At 40.0% G+C, this 18,206-nt stretch overlaps 1 protein-coding gene across 1 annotated transcript; it reads right to left on the reverse strand.

The window, feature by feature from the left end:
* Positions 1–1,238: 1,238 nt before the first annotated feature.
* On the reverse strand, positions 1,239–17,317 carry LOC121393866 (interferon-induced very large GTPase 1-like). Its single transcript, XM_041563626.1, has 2 exons — positions 17,254–17,317; positions 1,239–8,836 (listed from the first exon to the last, which is right to left on the reverse strand). Exon 2 carries the CDS (start codon positions 8,827–8,829, stop codon positions 1,558–1,560), a length of 7,272 nt encoding a protein of 2,423 aa, XP_041419560.1. The 5' UTR covers positions 8,830–8,836; positions 17,254–17,317; the 3' UTR covers positions 1,239–1,557.
* Positions 17,318–18,206: the final 889 nt, after the last annotated feature.

Below are 18,206 nucleotides of genomic sequence, written 5' to 3' on the forward strand. Positions count from 1 at the left end.
CAGAAGAAGAAGGCAAACAATTAAAAAACTATAACATAAAGACCAATTGAAAAGTTGCTTAGACTTGACCATTCTATAACATACTAAAAGTTAACATAAAGGCCAACCACCCCTTTAAGACCACTAAAAATGTAAAATTACATTTTGGATAAGGTTTCCCTAACCTCCCTTGAAAATTTAGGAACACTTCTAATAAATGCACTTTGACGGGATAAAATGATTGCCTTTAAGATTCTTCATTTTACCTGGTAATCTAAATTTTAGGTGGTGACTGGGAAAACTGGGAAAATAGATAGGCTGTGCAAAATAAGAAAAAAAATTCAATACAGTTGCCAAAAATGTAATCTGCTGGAGTAAATGGATGTATAATATAAAAGGCTGAATTAAAATTTTATGGCAATGGTATGTGCTTTAAAGACACTGCATACGCTGACACTCCTATTCCCTGATGAAGAGGGTGGAGCCTCTTGAAAGGCATTGGAAGTTAGGAGCAGTCCGCTTCTTGAATATTATATAGAACAATATGAATTTACTGTCACCATGTTTTACACAAATCACAAGCGTCTGTTCAATTGAATTGTATTGTTTATTATCAATATATTTTGAATAATTTTACATAATTGATTTGTCATTTCATAACATGTAATTAAATGAAGCCTTAAAGGGGATGTTCACCTGGGGGTCACTGACACTGTTACTGTTGTTATTTCATAAATTAAGTTGATCCATTTCTTATCTTTGTCCCTGCTGAGCAGAATCCCTGTGTTTTATTAAAGGCAGCTGTTAGATTTGATATAACAGTTACTAATATTTCCATAAATGCTGCAGAAAACCCTAACAATAAGGGGTAGATTTATCAAGGGTCGAATTTCAAGTTTATGGGAGTTTCTAAAAACTCCCATAAACTCGACACTTGAAAAAATGTGACCAATCGAAATTTATAAAAGAAAAATCAAATGTTTTAAATTCGGATGAATAGAATTCTAATTAAATTTTTAAAAGTCCGCAAAATGACTCCTAAATGGTTGTAGGAAGTCCCCCATAGGTTAAAACACCAATTTGGCAGGTTTTAGATGCCAAATAGTCTAATTTGAATTCTTAAAGGAACAGTACATGATACATTTTTAAATTAAAAATTTTTAAAAACTCTAATCAAATTTTTTAAAAACTCTAATCAAATGTGGACAATTCCCTAGTCAAATTACACTAAAATAAACTTGAAATTCAAAGTAAAAAATGATAATTTTCAATTTGACTCTTGATAAATCTGCCCCTTAATGTAGCAAATTGTAATAGTTCAGATTCTGCTCCTGGATCGCTAAACTGCAAGACTAATACACGAGAGACGGCAAGACAAAATTCAGTCTTCAGTTTTCGAAAAATGGTAAAAAAAAAAAGGAAAATAATTGAAAAAAAGTCAAAGCAAAAATACACATAAAATTCCCTACAAATGCAACTATTAAAGTTAATTTAAAGGTATACAATCCCTTAAAGATGTATTACATTATCATTTTAAAAGACAAAAAGTGCAATGACGCATCTCCTTTAAATATTGAATTAGATTTTCAGTTCAGCAATGGCATCATCCTTGCTATAGTTATTCCATTGTTTAGGGATGGCCCCGCTGTCATAAAACTTATATTTGTAATGAGTTTCTAGATCTTTCTTGAATCGACACACAAACCATTTCCAGTAACATTGCTCTGAGTTATCTGGTGTAATAGACCAATCAGAATATGGGGGTCCTGCTGATCTGTAATTGTTGAATGGAAAGTGGTCATTAGAGGTGGTTTCCCGGTAAAATTTCTTATCACTTGCAACCTTAGTGGTGCAGAAGTCTGTTACAAACTGATCTGTACCACGAGAGTGCCACCATGCTAATGCCTGAGGGCGGTGAAATGGGACACTGTGGTCTCCATCATGCCCAGCTATAGTGTTAGTACAAACAGCTTTACAAAAAGGGCACTGATGCCAACATGCATTAAACTGCTCAAATAATATTTCATGGGGCTGTGTCCTGAAGTTTGTCATGCAGAAATCAGCAAATTCTTCTTTTAGGTTTTCCGTTCCACTTTCTAGGGCCATAGTAACTGCTTTTTGTAGGAAATCTACATCTGTTATGTTCTGGTACTGAAGACTTTTAAAGTCATTTTGTGAAATATTAAGGTTTCCTTCGAGCTCTTGACAGAATGTACCGACCCATGAATCAATATTAGTGTCACTGGATTCCTCAACAGAATTTATACATTCCTCAAAAGAATGAGCGGATTCCTCAACAGCAATATTGGATTTCTTAATTGTTTCTAGTAAAATGCTTTTGTATTTATCAAGGTTACTTATTAAAATGTTAAAAACCTTTGATTTATCACTTTTACCATATTCAGTAACACATTCCTGCAAATACTCAGTAAAAGCCATGTTGGGATGATCAATATACTGAATGTATGTTTGGAAATCTTCCTTTTCAGCCAGAGATTTCAAGAGGTGAAGCTCTAATTTAGATCTGTTCCCATTAAGAGCCGGGTGGTTGGATTTCATTTCACTGGCTAAGTCAATAGCTGCCTGGGCAAATACTTGTTCTTTTATAGAATCAGTCAGTTTATCACTTAAGATTTCAGCCAGTGAGGCAATCGATGCCTTTTCTGCAAAGGAATTTTTAAAGATTTTTAAGAAAGTACTCTTTTTTATTTCAAAATGGTTAACTGGGTCATTTAGTATTCTGAATTCAATAGACATGTGGGTAAATCTCTCTGCTGCTTTTTTTAAGAAATAAAGGGAAACAAACAACTTGAATTCCTTCCTGAACTTGAACATTGGGTTTAGCCCGGTGCTCAGTTCTTTCTCTATGATGTGCAGAATTTCATGAAAGTAACTGCGCTGATAGTCCATATTATCCCTCTCCTTCTTATCAATATAACTATTAATTATGTATCTTAGTTTTTCTGTTTCATGTTTTATTTCCATTTTTACGGTTTTGTTGCATTTTTCAGAACCTATTTCATACCACTTTGCTTTTGTCTGAATATATTTGGAAAACCCTACATAGAAATCAGTCCATTCAGAAGAACTCCTCATCTTGTTGATCAGATCTGTCTCTTTTTTAAAATACTCTAGCAGGATATTGTCCATATCCCTATTGATCTCAGGTAGTTCCAGTTTGGGCCTGGATTCCTTCAGTTTTTCAATCCAGTCACTCCACAATTTATTAAAACTTGCTTCTACCTCAACTTCATTTGAGACTTGCTCCTTCAGACATAAAGCCAAATCTTTGCTTTTATTTAATAGCTGAATTTCATATTGTTCTTTCATTTGGTCAGTTTCTTTTCTACTATTTTTTATGTGTATCTGCTCATCCAGATTTTTCTTTACCTCATCAACAAGATCATTTTTAACACCTTCCAGCCTGATGTCAGTTTTTGCTCTCCACTGGATCAATATATTACCATCTTTCTCATCACTGAAAAAAACATTCAGGTCCTCGATAACTTGGGAATATTTCTCTTCAAGTTTCCCATGAAGAAAAACTTTGTCTATGTTGTATATTTCACTGTTAAGAATTTGGTTTTTGAGTTTGTTCTGCAGATTGAGCACATGTTCTCTCATGTCCCATGTCCACTTGTTGTATCTCATTTCTAGCTTGTTGTAGGCTGCAATCTCAAGAGAGTTCTTGAAGCTGAAAACAAAATTCTCATTCAGCAGAGCATTCCACAAGTCAGTTACACTTGTCTTAAAATCTGAAATAGTTAAAATATGGCCTTGTGACTTTCCAGTATCCAGTATAATTTTTTTTAGAGACTGCACATTCTGACTGTAGCTTGGATTGGGGGGAGCCATTGGAGGGTCACCTTCCCAGAGATGAGCAAAGTAGTGAATATGAGTGTTTACATTAAATTTGATCACATCATTAAAGCAAGTAATGTCTGAATGTTCTTGTTCTGCTGCAATTCTTGTCATTTCATCCAGGTTTTCCTGAAGTCGTCTTTGTCCCTTCATATTTTTCTCAGCTGCTGTGATTTCCCCAACATTCTGATGAACAAATAGGCATCCTGGTTTGAGATTTACTATTTTCATTCTCAGGAATGCCTGAACAGCTATCTGTAGAATGTCTTGCATTTCCGATGGATTTTCCCCATAAATGTTAATCAGTGTGATGTTGCCCAGGCCAATTACAAAAGTAGCCAGTTCATTGTCATGGTTTAAAGTTATTTCATTGGACAGTTCCAAGGCTCTTAAACCTTCAGTATCTATTATAAGCACAAAGTCAAAGTTTGTCTCTTTTTTTAGTAGCTCATCAACCTTCACAAGCTGCATGAATGCCCCCCGAGTACATCTGCCTGCACTTACTGCAAATTCCAGGCCAAACATGGCATTAAGCAGAGTCGATTTCCCAGAACTTTGTATTCCAAGAACAGAGAGAACAAAAAGTTTCTTATCTCCAAGTATTTCTACCAGTTTATCTAAAACAGCTCCTATCCATCTCAGAGGCACATGTGCAGAATCCCCATCCATTAGTTCTATTGGGTACCCAGAGACCATGAGATTGGCACCAATTTCAGGTAACAAATCAAAACCATTATCATCTTTAGAATATGTTACTAAAGCCTCATAGATCTGTCCCACTTCCCTAAGGATGTGTTCAAGTCCAAACATTGAATCATTAATCTCATCTGATAGACAGTTTAATTCCTTTTGCATAACTTCTACAGATTTTTTATCTTTCTCTTCTTCATTTGGCCATTGAATATATGACCACAAGGCATGAAATCTTTGGTTTAGTTGTGGGAGAACTTCCACAGTTAATTTGTCTAAATGTATTTTAAGCCACTGCAGAAAGTACATTTTTGAGAAATCTGAGTGTGACTGTAATATTTTTAAAAAACACATCATAAATACATTGAGTGGAAAGGCTCTGTCTAGCTGATTCTGTCTGAGTTGACTCTTCTCTGACTCAATGTTACTGCGTTGTTGCTCAATGCTTTGATTGCTGTTTCCCTTGAGACGATTGAGTTCTTTGTCTTTCTGACACCATTTGTGCCACAGATCCCCTTGTAATGGAAGAAACTCCTTCTTAATTTCTACAGCTTTTTTTTCTTGTAGCAAAGACATTAGAGTCTGAGCTTGTTCCTTTGTAGATTTACATAAATGGCTTTCTACATCAACAGTGATACCATATTCTTGTGCAAGGCCTACACAGTCATCAAGAGAACAAGGCCTCTCTGTATTCCCTATCATGCTTGTAATTATTGTTTTTAGTTCTAGAAGTAATTCTGCCTCATTTTTATTCTTTGTGCCAATTTTCACTTTATTACCAGCACCTGGCAAGATATGTTCTTTGTCAGTAAACAAAAATATTAAAGATTTAGGACATTGATAGAACTTTAGTAGAAATTCTCTGCTCTTTGTATCTTTCAAGTCAGCCTCTGTTAAAAGTATAACAGTGACTGAGGCCATGTCCAGTAAGAAGTTGACTTGCTTATCATGCTCTCGTAGATCCCCATGGAGATTTGTAAAAGCGATGCAGTCATCAAACAAGTCATCATCCCTACCCCCCGGACAATACCAGGCAATTTCTGCAATACCTTTCATTAGTATTGATTTTTTTGTGCTGCCTTCACAGTGTCGATGATAAAATATGTCATGTTTTCGCTTACTCATCAAAGAATTAATAAGTTGGGATTTTGAGGTGCAAGAGTCACCAAACCGTAAGAAACCTACAATTGGAAATTGAGCATCGTTTACATATCTCTGGCTAGATTTTGGTATCTTACTTTCACATTGAGGTTTGTTCTTCCATTTCTTTTGTACATCACAGAATGCCCAGAGTGGAAATTCTATATTCCCAGTATTAGGATCAGGTACCAAGAGGGGAAGGGCAAATTGACAAAATGAAAGTTTTTTGTAGATGTATTGTCTGGTTAAATCATCAGCACAGTGTAAAATTGCCATCTGGAGATCCATGGGGTGGATAGACTGTGTATTTGTATTCAGTTTGTTAGACTGTACTTCTGTGAGTGTAAAAAAACTATCAAAACTATTCATGCCTGAGTCAGTGAGATTCTCAGTGGTGGGTCTCTCTGTTACATTCTCTTGGGTGCATAGCCCAGTGCTGAATTTACCAGATTTATTGGCATAACTGTGTTTTAAATATCTTGCCCGATAATCAAAACTTAGCAGTTTTTGCAAAAATTGGAATGCCAGAGACTTATGAGCAAAGTTACATATGATATGGAAGTCAGAAATCTTCAGTTTTTTTGAATAGTAATTTTCAAGATCAATTTGTTTAAGTAAATTCTGGAAATCTACATTTGTGTTCTGGACTTTAATTTCTGAGGCAATAGTTTCAAGATTTCTTATATTTTGACTAATAAGTTCGAGTTCCTGAGTAACTACATTTAATTCTGCATCATTTATTTTGCTTTGTGATGAAATGAATGCTTGAAGGTCATTTTCCAGACTAATGAAATCTGAATTGTCAGAATATTTTTTCAGAATTTTTTTTACAGTAACAGTAATTGAATTGCCCAGGAAATTAACCATGAAATTAAGACGTTGTAATTTGTCTTTGGATGATGGCTGATCACTGTTTCCTACGATGGTCAAACCAGCAAGCAATACATAGGCCTGGGATTTCTGTTTACTTTCCTTTCTTAGTTTTGTGTATTTACGATCAAAGGCTATATAAATACTGTCATTCAGATGTTCAATATCTTTTAATCCCAAAATGCTTTGAAATGCATAATTCTGTAGACAAAATCCTGATTTGTTAGCAGTACAAAGAAATAGAAGTTCTACATCAAATTCATTGACGATTCTCTTCGATTTCAGCAATGAACACAATGCACGAGTAATTTGTATTGTTGCTGTTACTTTTGCCTTGTGAGTCTCTTCTGCATTTGGATGATGATGACTGAGCACCCTACGAATATCTTCCTTTGATTTGTTCACTTTGTCAGTAAACTGTGTCAATGCAGAAATGGAAATATCTTGATATTCTTCTACTTTTGAATCATGAATCCATTTTAATATAAATGACTTCTTTGTAAAATATTTAGATGAATAAATTTCAGGCTTAAGGATTGCACAAAGTAGCAATTTTATCATATCATTTTCAGGGGAAGATTTGTATTTTTCAGCAACTTTTATCAGGAAGTCCTGAAAGTCTCTATCATCTAGGCATAGGTCTACCCAAGAATAGGAGTTATTTGTTGCTTGGTTTATTGCATGTTTATGGTCAAGAAGAGCCATCAAGTGTTCTTTAGCATTTTCAACTTTAAATGACTTCATTCCCTGCAAGGTATTTTTTATTTTATCCAAGTCATACCATAGATATTTTCCATAAAATGTTTCTATGGGGAGATTAGTCAGCAGTTTGTATGAATTAGCAAGACATGTTGCAATCTTCAGACTATTATTAAATTCATCTCTGTGATTACACAGAATGACTTCCCATATGGGCATCAGCTGGAAACCTCGGTCAATAATACTCCATGTTTTACTATTGTTTAGAAGACCTACCTTCCATTGTTGTGGAGAATCTTTTATTGGAGGACCTCCAGTTTTCATCACCAAAACAGAAATGTTTTCTGAAATATTTGAATTATCAAGGTAAAGTGGGGGTTTTGAGTTTATAGCATCCAAGTTTGCTCCCCACCCATAGTAAGTAGCTGCCATAAAGCCATTAAGCACTTTAGATATTATTTTCTTGGCTTCCTGCAACTGGTCAACCTTCAATCTCTTGCTTGATGCTTTCCACCAGAAAATTCCTCCAAAATGTATAGGGCCCAAGTTGACATGTGACCCAAATCGTTTATAAAAATATTGACATTGATTTGTTATTGTTTCTTTATCTGTGTCAGGATCTTCAATTTTATTCTCAATTTCCTTTAAACATTGTAAAGCAGCTTCAGAAAGTCTGATTTGGTCCTTTGTAAAATAACAGGAAGCTAGAGGAATGCAGTTAAATTTAGTTGCAGAAATGTAAGTCTGCTCATCAAATGTGTCACTTGCTGTTTTAGAATCACTACAGTTTGGGTGGTTTTCAATACCAAGATCCAAAAAGCCACCTGTGATACAACAACTAAGACTTAATCCAAGTTTCTCAACTGACTTTTGAAAATCCTTTTCTTTATCAATGGATGTAAATTCCCTTTGCCATAGAAACTTTCCCTGTTCTGGTCCAAAAATCTTGAAACCATGGGGAACACAAATTAATTTCTCATGTTTCTGAAGCAAATCATTCCTGTTATTAGTTATATAGATCCCCTCAAGAGCTAATCCTCCAGACGCCAGTTTTAGGATGTCTTCATCTGACAGATTTTCTCTTTGTAAAAATGATTCCTCTATTATGTTGATTTGACCCTGGAAGTAATCTATTAAATCAACTAATCTTTTGTCAGGGGGTGGTTGATATTCATTAGGGATCTGCATGGCTTTTCTCAATGTCTTCTCTGTCTGTCTGATAATTTCATCATCATCTTTACTCTTTCCTTCATCATTTAACTGTTTCAGTTCCTTCAGTATTTCAGCAGCATGTTCATTTCTTGCTTTCATTGATTTCGAATGAATTTGTAGGGTTTCAGTCAAGTCATTGCTGCTGTCTGGCAGGTTAAACAGTCTCCGCAAAGCTCCTTTCTCCCAGGCAAATTTGATTTTGACTTCTAGTTCAGTATAATCTTCATAATCAAAATATTGTAATACTTGAGAACTCTGAAGACCAATCTTTTCTGTAATTAGGGGAATCCAATAACCAGTGTCCAGACCTGTGTCAAGGAGCTTCTTTGAAATGTCCTCATTGTTTCTATTCATTTGCTTAGTTTGCTCTTTCTCCATTGATTTCCTAGTAGAGAACAGAAATTGTACCAAATGTCATTTGTCAAGTTAATATTATATACGTAAAGAAGATGTACAGTGTATTTAACCCTTGAACTAAATTTAAAATATAAATGTTTTTTTTGTGTTCTTTTAAACGAGAACTAAACCCCCAATAAGAAAAGCCCCATCTACATCCCTAGATAGTCCCCCCTTCCTGCAGCCCCCCACATAGTTCATTACTCCTGAAAGTGTCCCTTACAGCATGCTCACATATGTGTACAGAGTAGCACAGCAGGGCTCACGGGCACCATTTTCTGGATCTTCAGTCGTCTATTGTAAGGGAGCCCTGTGAGCAGTCCAGTATTCATAGCAACTGCGCATGTACCACAAGTCCCTTGAATTGCCAAAGGGAAAAGGATCAGAGTAAGACCGAAGATCTGGAAGATGGTGCCCATAAGCACTGCTGCACTACTCTGCACCGATTTTCAGGGGTAATGAGCTATGCAGGGGGGAAAGCAGGGAGGGGGGCTCATGTAATCTGACTTTTTTTTAACCAACCCTACCGTACTCTCTGTACAAAAGCAAGTAGAACTGTTGCTTAATCCATTTATTCTAGCTTTTGTTTGGCTTCAACTTCAATGAGAAGGCAGAGTAGCTGGCGGTTGCATAGATATCTAGGGTACTGTAGGCAGGGCTGGCTTTACTTTTCAGTGAAATCATAGTTATATAGTTAAGTTGAGTTGGAAAAAGACTGAAGTATTTCAAGATCAACCCCTTCAATTGAGCCCAGTTTACATACTTATAATGACCTATCTTTACACTCATATCTATAAACTATATACCAATATTTATACTTATTATAGATTTTATTATCCCAATAGCCTTTGATATCATTCTTGTTTAAGAAATCATACAAGCCACTTGCCATCACATCATCAGCCAGTAGTGCATTTCACAACCTCACTGCCTTTACCACAAAGAACCACCTGCATTGCTTCAAATGAAAGTTCTGTTCCCACAGTATAAAGGGGTGGCTTCTAGTGTGTTGATCCACTTTATAGGGAAAAAAAGATCCCCCACTACCCTACTGTACCTGTTCCTGCCTTTAGTGTGCTTGTAAGGAGTAATCATGTCCCCTCTGTGGAGATGTGAATGGTACTGCTTCAAATTGTATATAATGTGTACTATAATCTGTCACACTGGTTTTAATGCAAGTGTTCACATGGACTGACAGACCTATGCTGGGTGAATGGTATTCCTTTCTGTTACTTTTGCTTTTCTCCATTAGGCTGGCCACCTAATGCACTTTCCTTTCTTTACTCTAAATCTGTCAGCACCTGTGAACCATGCATGTAATTAACCATAGCTTGTGTTAAACACCTTACTGGTATTGTGTGTTACATTTAAATGTGTAAGGTAAATGCTACAGTGTACACATATGCATAGGAAATGTAATTTGTGGTAACTATATTGTGAAGGATTTTAAAATACAGCTTAATTGCAAATGCAGCTTTGAAGTTAAAAGTTTTACCTATGATACAGCCTGGTGTGGTGACTTGCACCTCTTAAGAGGCAGGCCAGCAGCACTTCCTGGAATTTAAAGGGAATGCTGCAGTGCATGGTGGGAGTTCTGACTCCTATAAAAGGCTGGAGTGATTAGAAAGCAGGGGAGTCATTTGTAAAGCACAAGTTGGAAGTGCTGGTTTAAACAAGTGGTGCTGTATGATGCAGAAATCATTTTTTTTATTTGTAACAGTCTGCTTTGCAAGTTTTTGAACTGTTAACAAAAAGTTTCTTATTGTTTTTTTTATGGAGGTCTGGAACGTTAAATAAACCTCTGATTATTTTTTTTCATCAAGAAGAGTACTTTTTTTGAGAAAATTTCCCCATGCCTCACACCCTCTTTTTTTCCAGAGAAAACTACCCCATCGTGACAGACTATCTTCATAATTTAAATGCTCCATTCCTTTTTCATTTTAGATGCACGTCTCTGCTTAAGGACAAATACTATGTTCCAGGCCATTATTCCTTAACTTAACCAATAACTTTTTGTGTTGCACTGTATCACATGATTTCACAGAATCTAAGTAGTTCACATCCACCGGATCCATCCCAGAGTCAAGGTCCTGCTCACCTCCTCATGAAAAGGCAATTCAATTAGTCTGGCAATATGTTACACATAAAACCATGCTGGCACAAACTAAAAAGTATTGTGTTTTGTATTGTAGTCAAGTATTTTATCCCTTATTACCCCTTTCAAAAGTTTTTTTACCACTGATGTTAGACTAACCAGACAAACAATCCCTGTTGAGAGGGCATTTTTAATAGCTTAAGGCACAAAATGGCTCATTGAACACAACCTATTATCAATACATTAACGTTAAAGGACCTAATGCATTTATCAGTTTTCAGGCTGAGAATGGGTTCCTTTTATGAATGGCAGCACCACGTTAACAATTTTCCAGTCTCTCTGCACCATGTCAGACCTTAAAGAATCCCGAAAAATTAAGTAAAGAGGCTTGGCAATCACAAAGATAAGCTTGTTTATTAAAAACTCCACAGGCAGACGGCACTTCTGGATTTGGTTTATTGGGATTACTGATGTTTACTGCCTAACTCATTTCGGGAATGTATCCCTTAATCCTATGTTTAAGGGATACATTCCTGAAACGCGTTAGGCAGGAGACAGCAGAAATCCCAATAAACCAAATCCAGAAGTGCCGTCTGCCTGTGGAGTTTTTGATGTATTTACAGTGGGGACACTGTTGACTGAGCACCTGGGCCAAGGGAAGAGTGGTGAGCTGGAGTGGTCTTTTTTTTGTTTTTTATTTATCAGCTTGTTTATTACCTTGGATACAATCTGGTCCTGGACCGTTGTTTACCTTTACATGTTCAAATCACAATTGAATTTTCTTCTGTGTGAACCATGCATCAGTAGTTGTATTACTAGAATTGGATCTATTAAAATGGTTCTTCATTTGTGTAGTTAGATGGAAAAAAAACAACTCAAAATTCCCTATTTTCATCAACCTACTGATCCCCTTCTAATAATAAGGGCCCCACTCCTTCCTGCTCCATTTTTTTTACTATTTATATACAGTTATGGGACCTGTTATCTAGAATGCTCGGGACCTGTGTTTTTCCAGATAACGGATCTTTCGGTAACTTGGATCTCCATACTGGAAAATCATGTAAATATTAAATAAACCCAATGGGCTAGTTTAGCTTCCAATAAGGATTAACTATATCTTGGTTTGGATGAAGTACAAGTTACTGTTTGATTATTACATAGAAAAGGAAGTCTATGTGAAATGGCCTTTCCGTGATTCAGAGCTTTCTGAATAATGGGTTTCTGGATAATGAATTCCATACCTGTGTAGCGCTATAGTAAACTGACTTGTGCTAGGGCAGTTCTAGCTACTTTCCTTTGTGGGCTGAGACCACAGATGAGCTCTCTTTCTCAGGGGTAAGCCCTCGCAATGGTGTGGAGGCAGGGTGTAGTGTAACTGTAATTGGGTGCGATAGCACAATGATGGGAGCCAGTAGTTCTTTAACGGTTGAACATGGAACTGTATTTATTGTACAATAGCACATAGATCATTTAGCACATTGATCCACAATGGAGTATAGAACATACACAGCAGCATAAAGGAAGCATATACTCACAGCACGTATAGGCTGAATCCCCACAGGCTAGGGAATATACAGCAGAGAGTAAGTTGACAGCATGTGATGGGTATTGCCCAGTTTTCAGGATATTTTCCAGTGGCAGACTAGGGGAACTCCTGACATCCCTATCTCAACACTTTGTTCCTTACTCCGGGTCAGTAATACCCTGGGATCTTAATCCCTCTAATCTCCTCGGTGGAGCCTTGAGCTGCTCAACTAAATAACCTCTCTATCACTCCTAGAGTGATCTATAAACGAGTATAGCTGTCTAATTACTAGGGCCAAGGCGCCTAGGGTCAACACTACCCATTCCCTTCCAGCCTGCTTGGTTGGGCTAAAGCAATGGACCCAGAGCACATGGTTCCTAAACCTTTTATACTCTGGCACAGTGCCATCTGGTGTACACTGTGTGAACTACAGGGGTTAAATAAGCACAAGGTCCCCATAAGGACCCACTGAGGTGTCCATATTACTCGGGATGTGCCTGTCTGTAAAGTGTAAGGGTGTCTAAGATTTTCACATCCCTACACCTGTATTTAAAAAATAATTTTGGATTCAAGTCCGGAACTAGGGGTAGGCAGAGTAGGCAAATGCCTACACCAGTCCAGGCCTCTGAATCCGGCTTGCTGCTGTTGCCGAGTGAATGACGCATGTGTCAGTGTGCATGCGCGCACTCACTGTGAGGGGGTGACGCTGCGTGCGCTTGAGTAGGCGCGCATGTGTGCGCTCTCGTGTAGGCGCGCATGCGCACGCTCGCGGCGGAGTGGCGATGTGGCCGGCTGAGTTGCCTGGGGCGCCCAGCTGGCCTGGCCCGGCCCTGTTTGGATTGATTTATTCCTTGCTGCAATACCCTTTTCCATCTCAATTTTATCTTGTCTGATTAACTGATAAAAGTGACAGCTAAATTGAATACCTTAAAAGTATGCTTTTTTCTTACCAATTTCCGACAGCACTTCTATTAAACTATCAAGGTTTTCCTTTGCAACAACGTTCCTTGCTTACAAGGGGAATGTACTGATATGTATATTTACAGTATTAAGCAGCATTTTAAAGACATTCCACTTTTCTGCCTTTGTCTAACCCTGGGAAAGACTTACACAGTTAATGTATTTCAGAGATGCCCTAATACTGGCAATGTTTGCACATCTAAAATTTAGTATTTTAGTTCCTCCCTTATAGAGTTGTTTCTGCAACATAATCTCATATGTTCACTATACCCTCAATGCTCACCCACACAAATGCTAGAGAGAAGTTTAGTATTATTAGTTGTTACCAGGTCCAAAAGAGAGTCATTGATAGTAGGTTCTAGAATGAGCTGAAATAAAAAGTTGTCATTCGGCATATTTATAACCTACTAGCTTTTTCTCACTTGGCAGTCAATGTCTGGGCCTCATTCTCATCACTTACCTGTATGTGGGTAGTTGGTAGCCATACTCTGCCTGCCCTATACTCCCTGTGTGTGCCATGCTTTGCCTGCCCTATGCTCTCTGTGATTGTTATACTCTGCCTGTCCTATGCTCCCTGTGTGTGCCATACTCTGCCTGCTCTATGTGTGCTATACTCTGCCTGCCCGTTGCTCCCTGTGCATGCCATACTCTGCCTGCCATATCTTTCCTGTGTGTACCATACTGTGTCTGCCCTATGATCCCTGTGTGTGCCATACTCTGCCTGTCATATCTTCTCTGTGTGTGTCATACTCTGCCTACCCTATGCTCCCTGTGTGCGCCATACTCTGCCTGTCATATCTTCCCTGTGTGTGCCATACTCTGCCTGCCCTATGCTCCCGGTGTGTGTCACACTCTGCCTGCCCTATGCTCCCTGTGTGTGCCATACTCTGGCTGCCCTATACTCCTTGTGTGTGTGTCATGCTCTGCCTGTCCTATGCTCCCTGTGTGTGCCATACTCTGCCTGCCCTATGTGTGCTTTACTCTGCCTGCCCTATGCTCCCTGTGTGCGCCATACTCTGCCTGCCATATCTTCCCTGTGTGTGCCATACTCTGCCTGCCCTATGCTCCTTGTGTGTGCCATACTCTGCCTGCCCTATGATCCCTGTGTGTTCCATACTCTGCCTGCCCTATTCTCCCTGTGTATGCCATACTCTGCCTTCCATATCTTCCCTGTGTGTGTCATTCTCTGCCTGCCCTATGCTCTCTGTGTGTGCCATGCTCTGCCTGTCTTATGTGTGCTATACTCTGCCTGCCCTATGCTCCCTGTGTATGCCATACTCTTGGTGTCATATCTTCCCTGTGTGTGCCATACTCTGCCTACCCTGTGCTCCCTGTGTGTGTCATACTCTGCCTGCCCTATGCTCCCTGTGTGTGTCATACTCTGCCTGCCCTATGCTCTGTGTGTGTGCCATACTCTGGCTGCCCTCTGCTCCCTGTGTGTGCCATACTCTGCCTGCCCTATACTTCCTGTGTGTGTGTGTGTCATGCTCTGCCTGTCCTATGCTCCCTGTGTGTGCCATACTCTGCCTGTCATATCTTTCCTGTGTGTGTCATACTCTGCCTACCCTATGCTCCCTGTGTGCGCCATACTCTGCCTGTCATATCTTCCCTGTGTGTGCCATACTCTGCCTGCCCTATGCTCCCGGTGTGTGTCACACTCTGCCTGCCCTATGCTCCCTGTGTGTGCCATACTCTGGCTGCCCTGTGCTCCCCGTGTGTGCCATACTCTGCCTGCCCTATACTCCTTGTGTGTGTGTCATGCTCTGCCTGTCCTATGCTCCCTGTGTGTGCCATACTCTGCCTGCCCTATGTGTGCTTTACTCTGCCTGCCCTATGCTCCCTGTGTGCGCCATACTCTGCCTGCCATATCTTCCCTGTGTGTGCCATACTCTGCCTGCCCTATGCTCCTTGTGTGTGCCATACTCTGCCTGCCCTATGATCCCTGTGTGTTCCATACTCTGCCTGCCCTATTCTCCCTGTGTATGCCATACTCTGCCTTCCATATCTTCCCTGTGTGTGCCATACTCTGCCTGCCCTATGCTCCCTGTATGTGCCATACACTGCCTACCCTATGTTCCCTGTGTGTTCCATACTCTGCCTGCCCTATTCTCCCTGTGTATGCCATACTCTGCCTTCCATATCTTCCCTGTGTGTGCCATACTCTGCCTGCCCTATGCTCCCTGTATGTGCCATACACTGCCTACCCTATGTTCCCTGTGTGTTCCATACTCTGCCTGCCCTATGCTCCCTGTGTATGCCATACTCTGCCTGACATATCTTCCCTGTGTGTACGGTACACTGCCTGCCCTATGTGCCCTATACTCTGCCTGCCCTATGATCCCTGTGTGTGTTCCATACTTTGCCTGCCCTATGCTCCCTGTGTGTGTCATACTCTGCCTGCCCTATGCTCCCTGTGTGTGTCATTCTCTGCCTGCCCTATGCTCCCTGTGTGTACCATACTCTGCCTGCCCTCTGCTCACTGTGTGTGCCATACTTTGCTTGCCCTATACTCCTTGTGTGTGTCATGCTCTGTCTGTCCTATGCTCCCTGAGTGTGCCATACTCTGCCTGCCCTATGTGTGCTACACTCTACCTGCCCTATGCTCCCTATGTATGCCATACTCTGCCTACCCTATGCTCCCTGTGTGTGTCATACTCTGCTTGCCCTATGATCCCTGTGTGTTCCATACTCTGCCTGCCCTATTCTCCCTGTGTATGCCATACTCTGCCTGCCATATCTTCCCTGTGTGTGACATACTCTTCCTGCCCTATGCTCCCTGTGTGTGTGTCATACTCTGCCTACCCTATGCTCCCTGTATGTGCCATACTCTGCCTACCCTATGCTCCCTGTGTGTGCCATACTCTGCCTACCTTATGTTCCCTGTGTGTGCCATACTTTGCTTGCCCTATGCTCCCTGTGTGTGTCATACTCTGCCTGCCCTATGCTCCTTGTGTGTGCCATACTCTGCCTGCCCTATGCTCCCTGTGTGTGCCATACTCTGCCTGCCCTATGCTCCTTGTGTGTGCCATACTCTGCCTGCCCTATGCTCCCTGTGTGTGCCATACTCTGCCTGCCCTCTGCTCCCTGTGTGTGGCATACTTTGCTTGCCCTATGCTCCTTGTGTGTGCCATAATCTGCCTGCCCTATGCTCCCTGTGTGTGCCATACTCTGCCTGCCTCTGCTCCCTGTGTGTGCCATACTTTGCTTGCCCTATGCTCCCTGTGTGTGTCATACTCTGCCTGCCCTATGCTCCCTGTGTGTGCCATACTCTGCCTGCCCTCTGCTCACTGTGTGTGCCATACTCTGCCTGCCATATCTTCCCTGTGTGTGCCATACTCTGCCTGCCCTATGCTCCCTGTGTGTGCCATACTCTGCCTGCCATATCTTCCCTTTTTTGCCAAACTCTGCCTGCCCTATGCTCATTGGGTGTGCCATACTCTGCCACACTTGGTGGCCAACCTTTTATCAAGGAATGGACAGATAAGTATAATTTAGTAAGTTTTATCTAGATGAGAAAATAATACTAGACATTTGGTAATTGTTGTTGCTATTGTATCATTGTAATTACCATGATTTAGTGAGTGGTATTATATAACCTGTAGTTCTGACTTATTGCCTGTACATCATTAGCTTCTAAAATTTTGAAGCCAGAAATTTTGTGGTGTCAAACCCATTTTTCAATAAATTTAATTGTCTAAAGGAGCTGTTCATGCTGCTTGCTGTGCAATCAAATGGAGCCAGTCTGGGTACATGAATAACATAATCACAAGTTTCTGACAACAATAAATAAGGGAAAATAGAATAGCACCACTATGACTTAAATTACCTTTCTTCTTTATCTACAAAAAGCTCTGAAAATCTTCATATAGCCTCTGCCCATTCTGTACCTGTTAAAAAAGAGATGAATTAGGATTAGCATCCAAGGGTAAACAGACAAAAAACAGACCTTTGGATATATCATTTTGTGCAAACACTAACCAATTTGAAATCGCAGGGACCAATCAAACTGCTATTTTTGAGTCATGAAGGAAATTTTACCCTGTGAGACTGAATAGGCAGTTGACATTCTGGGAATTTGCTTTCTTTGGATCAGTAGGATCAGTAGGTTCACATATGATTTAAACCCCTGGTGGTCAAATATTGACCAATATATTTTATGTTGTATCTTGCCCACAGTACTGGGTTTGGTACTGTCTGAAAATGTCTTAATTTGGGATTGCACGATATAGGTGTGTAAGGGAAGATGTAATTTTGGCGAGTTTTGTCATATTTAAGGGCTGTTTCCCATATTGGAGGTAACATCTTTAGAGTTGAGGGGGGCAGCCCCTATGGGTAGTACCCCAGAGCACTATATTAGCGAGTGTCTCAATAGACCCGGCTGCTTCTGCCAAGATAGGGAGGGCAGCGTTCTCTGCTGATGAGTTAAGGCTCCATGCTACACTAGTTGAGCTGCCAAATAGTAAAGAAGAAAATGCGGGCAAGCAAGACCTCCAAGTGTTTTAGGGGCTGTTAATGTTTTAAGACTTATACAGGGTTGTTTAATGCCCCAAAGAATGCAGGTGTGAGTGAGTCAAGTTTGGTAAAGAGCTTGAGAGGTAGAAGAACTGGGGAATTATGGAATAAATACTATAGTTTGGGGAGAACCACCATTTTTAAAAGATTAATGCGCCCTAACAGATTAAGTGGAAGTCCCGACCAGTTGGTGAGATTCATGGTCAATTGCTGGACTACTGGGTCAATGTTTAGTTCTCTAAACTCGGATGGGTCTGCTGGGTGTCT

Source organism: Xenopus laevis, chromosome 5L, assembly GCF_017654675.1.
Source record: "Xenopus laevis strain J_2021 chromosome 5L, Xenopus_laevis_v10.1, whole genome shotgun sequence".
NCBI classification, from domain to species: Eukaryota; Metazoa; Chordata; class Amphibia; order Anura; family Pipidae; genus Xenopus; species Xenopus laevis.

What these genes read in the sequence shown, in the direction of transcription:
- LOC121393866 (XM_041563626.1), bottom strand. Translation starts at nt 8,829, where the DNA reads ATGGAGAAAGAGCAAACTAAGCAAATGAATAGAAACAATGAGGACATT.